A 3,859-nucleotide genomic window follows, 5' to 3' on the forward strand; every position below is an offset into this window, starting at 1 on the left:
ATGTACAGTTTATGCGTTAACTTCCCTTTTGATGTGAGCTATTAACGAATACTTATGTGAAATGTTATGATGTGCATATAAGCACAACTATATGGACAAAGTTTTAAATTTGCTTCCGTTTGGCCCCTTTACTGTGATAAGTTATGTCTTATATGGTTTGAGGCCGTAGGTAATCCCTTGATTACTAGTCGGTTATGGCCTTAACCCATAGGGGCAGGTTCTGGTCATGACAGAGTGGTATCAGAGCACGAGTTAATAACTCACACAATTGTCCAAATGAGCAATAAGCGTCTAGAAAAGATCTAGGATGCATTCATGTGATAAGTATGAATTTGAAAGCATCGAGAATATGCTTAAATGTTTTAATGTGAACGATTGTGTGTTATAAGTTTGTGATTTGCTTGCACTGCAAATTATTTGAATATGCATGCTCTTTAGTATAAGCATACCTGTGAATCTTTTGTATAAAGTACAATGCAAATCTAATCAGATGGTGAGAACAAGAGGTGATGAGATAGAGGAGTCTTCTACTGCCAAAATGGATAGAATGGAAAGATTACTTCAGAAAATGGCAGAAACATTGAGGCAATAACAACAGTGGCAACAACCATATCCTCCACCTCCGGCACCTCCTGTGCCAGACTTACAGGATGATGACTGGACAATAGCCCTCACCAAAGAATTTAAGAAAATGAAACCACCACAGTTTCATGGGGGATTAGATCCACTAAAGGCCAAAGCATGGGTTCTCGGCATTGAAAAGCTGTTTGAGGTGTTTCCTTGTTCAGAGACACAGAAATTACTTCTGGCCACCTTTACGCTAGAAGAGGAAGCAAGAAGATGGTGGATGTTAATGCGTGAGAATCATTTGGAAATTGACTGGGCAAAATTCCTAGAAGTTTTCTATGATAAGTACTTCCCTCAATGTGTCCGTGACAGGAAAGTATCGAAGTTCATGGAACTTAAACAAGATAGCATAACAGTGGCTGAGTATGAGGCCAAATTCACTAAGTTGGTCAGGTTTGCACCACATGTAATCGACACCAACTATAAGAAAGCAAGGCATTTTGAAGGTGGGCTTCGAAGTGATATTTTAGAAAGGGTAAATGTCCTGAAGCTGAAAACCTATATTGGGGTGCTAGACCGGGCCATAATATCAGAGGCCAACATAGCTAGACAGACCAGATCAACAACTGATTGGAAAGGTAATAAGAGACAAGGCTTCTTCTCGAAGAAGAAATTCTTAAAGAAGCAGAATACGGGCTCCTCAAGTACTTCTAATCATTCCCGAGACACATCCCTAATGTGTAATATTTGTAGTAAAAGGCATCGTGGGATTTGTTACCGTGTGTCGGGAGCCTGTTTTAAATATGGTAAGCAAGGGCATACGGCCAAAGATTGTAATCAGAACAGTGGAAAATTGGCTGCTAGCTCAACGGCATCAATTCCAAAATCGAGAAATACTATGAAATCTACTACCACTGGAGATACCATGAGGCAAGGGAGAGTTTTCGTGCTTATTCCGGGCGACACACGGAATGCTAATGCAGTTGTCTCAGGTACTATTTCTATATGTAATCAGGATGCTTTTGTGTTAATTGACTCCGGATCAACACACACTTTCATAACATGTACATTTGCATCTAGACTGAGTAGACCTCTAGAATTATTCCCATATCGGCTATGTGTATCTGCTCCATCCGGGGAATCTGTATTGTGTGAATCTATATATCATTTTTGTGACATGCGAATTGGGAATGCTATTCTGTATGTGGATTTGTTGCCCTTGAACTTTAGGCACTTTGATATAATTCTGGACATGGATTGGTTAACTAAATATTGTGCCACCATTGATTGTGTGACAAAACGAGTTGTGTTTAGACCACCAGAATAGGAAGAAATTGTGTTTGTGGGTAACGGAGTAGTGCCTCCACCTTATTTGATATCTGCAATGAAAGCATGTAAATTAATCAGGAAAGGGTGCCAGGGTTATTTGTGTTATGTGTTATCTGAACAATCTGTGAATGATGAATTGAACAGTATCCCTATTGTTAGAGAATTCCCAGATATATTTCCAAATGAATTACCAGGGGAATTGGTGGATAGGGAGATAGAGTTTACAATTGAGATTATGCCAAGCACCCAGTCTATTTCTAAAACTCCCTACAGAATGGCTGCTACCGAAATGAAAGAATTGAAAGAACAGCTGCAAGATCTGCTTGATAAAGGGTTTATCCGACCTAGTACTTCACCATGAGGTGCACTGGTGTTGTTTGTGAAAAAGAAAGATGGAACCTTGCATTTGTGCATCGACTATCGAGAATTGAACAAGGTAACAATAAAGAATAAATACCCCTTACCCCGTATTGATGACCTATTTGACCAGTTACAGGGATCACAGGTGTTTTCCAAAATTGATTTGAGATCCGGGTATCATCAGTTGAAAGTGAAAGCAGAAAATGTTGAGAAAACCGCGTTTCGAACAAGGTATGGCCATTACGAATTTCTTGTTATGCCATTTGGGGTGACTAATGCCCCAGCAGCGTTTATGGACTTAATGAACCGAATTTTTAAAACCTACCTTGATGAATTTGTTGTGGTTTTTATTGATGACATTTTGATATACTCCAAGAATAGACTTGAACATGAATATCACTTGAGAACTGTCCTGCAAACACTTAGAGAAAAGAAACTATTTGCTAAACTAAAGAAGTGTGAGTTTTGGTTGGATGAAGTTATTTTCCTAGGGCATGTGATCAACAAGGAAGGGATATCAGTGGACTCACAGAAGATAGAGGCAATTGTGAATTGGCCTACACCAACTAATGTGATAGAAGTTCGCAGTTTCATGGGCTTAGCCGAGTACTACAGGAGATTTGTGAAGGACTTCTCAAAAATAGTTGTACCTCTTACCCAACTGACACGTAAAGGGCAATCATTTGAATTGAATGACGAAAGAGAAACTGCCTTTCACGAACTGAAAACAAGATTGACCACTGCACCAGTTTTGACATTGCCCATAGGTACAGAAAACTTTGTAATTTTCAGTGATGCATCATATAAAGGTTTAGGTTGTGTATTAATACAGAACGGAAAGGTTATTGCTTATGCCTCTCGACAGTTAAGGCCACATGAGAAAAACTACCTAACACATGACTTAGAGTTGGCCGCAGTTATGTTTGCTCTAAAAATCTAGCGGCATTATTTGTATGGGGAAAAATGCGAAGTCTACACAGACCACAAGAGCCTGAAATACTTCTTTACACAGAAAGAGCTAAATATGCGGCAGAGGAGATGGCTTGAGTTGGTAAAAGATTATGATCTTGAAATCTAATGTCACCCTGGGAAAGCTAATACAGTTGTTGATGCGTTAAGCAGAAAGTCGATAGGGAGTATGGCTTGTTTGTTTACTGAACAGAAAGAGATCTTGCAAGATTTTGAGAAGTCTGAAATTGAAGTGGTATTGTGTGAACAGGGCGAATTGATAGCTGCTATTTCAGCCGAACCGACTATCATTGATGAGATTAAACAGAAACAAAAAGAGGATGAATTCCTCAAGAAAGTGATTGATGAATTTGAGACAAATCCGAAAACGGACTTCAGCATTGAAAGCGAAATGTTGAGATTCCGGAACTGAATGTGTATCCCAGATATTCCGGAACTAAAGAAAAGCGTTTTAGATGAAGCCCATAAATCAGTATTTGCTATGCATCTGGGCAATAACAAAATGTATCGGAATTTGAAACAAAGCTATTGGTGGCCTAAAATGAAGAAATAAATTGCAGAGTATGTGTCCAAATGTCTTCAATGTCAACAAGTAAAAGCTGAACACCAGAAACCGGGCGGTCTACTTCAACCT

At 39.2% G+C, this 3,859-nt stretch overlaps 1 protein-coding gene across 1 annotated transcript; it reads left to right on the top strand.

Moving 5' to 3' along the window:
• The first annotated feature begins 691 nt into the window (after window positions 1-691).
• LOC145807153 (uncharacterized) lies at window positions 692-3,519 on the top strand. The gene is made up of 2 exons (XM_082905091.1): window positions 692-1,205; window positions 3,476-3,519. The coding sequence occupies exons 1-2, from the start codon at window positions 692-694 to the stop codon at window positions 3,517-3,519; spliced, it is 558 nt and encodes a 185-aa protein (XP_082761217.1).
• The last annotated feature ends 340 nt before the right edge of the window (window positions 3,520-3,859 follow it).

Source organism: Camellia sinensis, chromosome 14 (assembly GCF_055761805.1).
Source record: "Camellia sinensis isolate YWXY chromosome 14, ASM5576180v1, whole genome shotgun sequence".
NCBI lineage: Eukaryota > Viridiplantae > Streptophyta > Magnoliopsida > Ericales > Theaceae > Camellia > Camellia sinensis.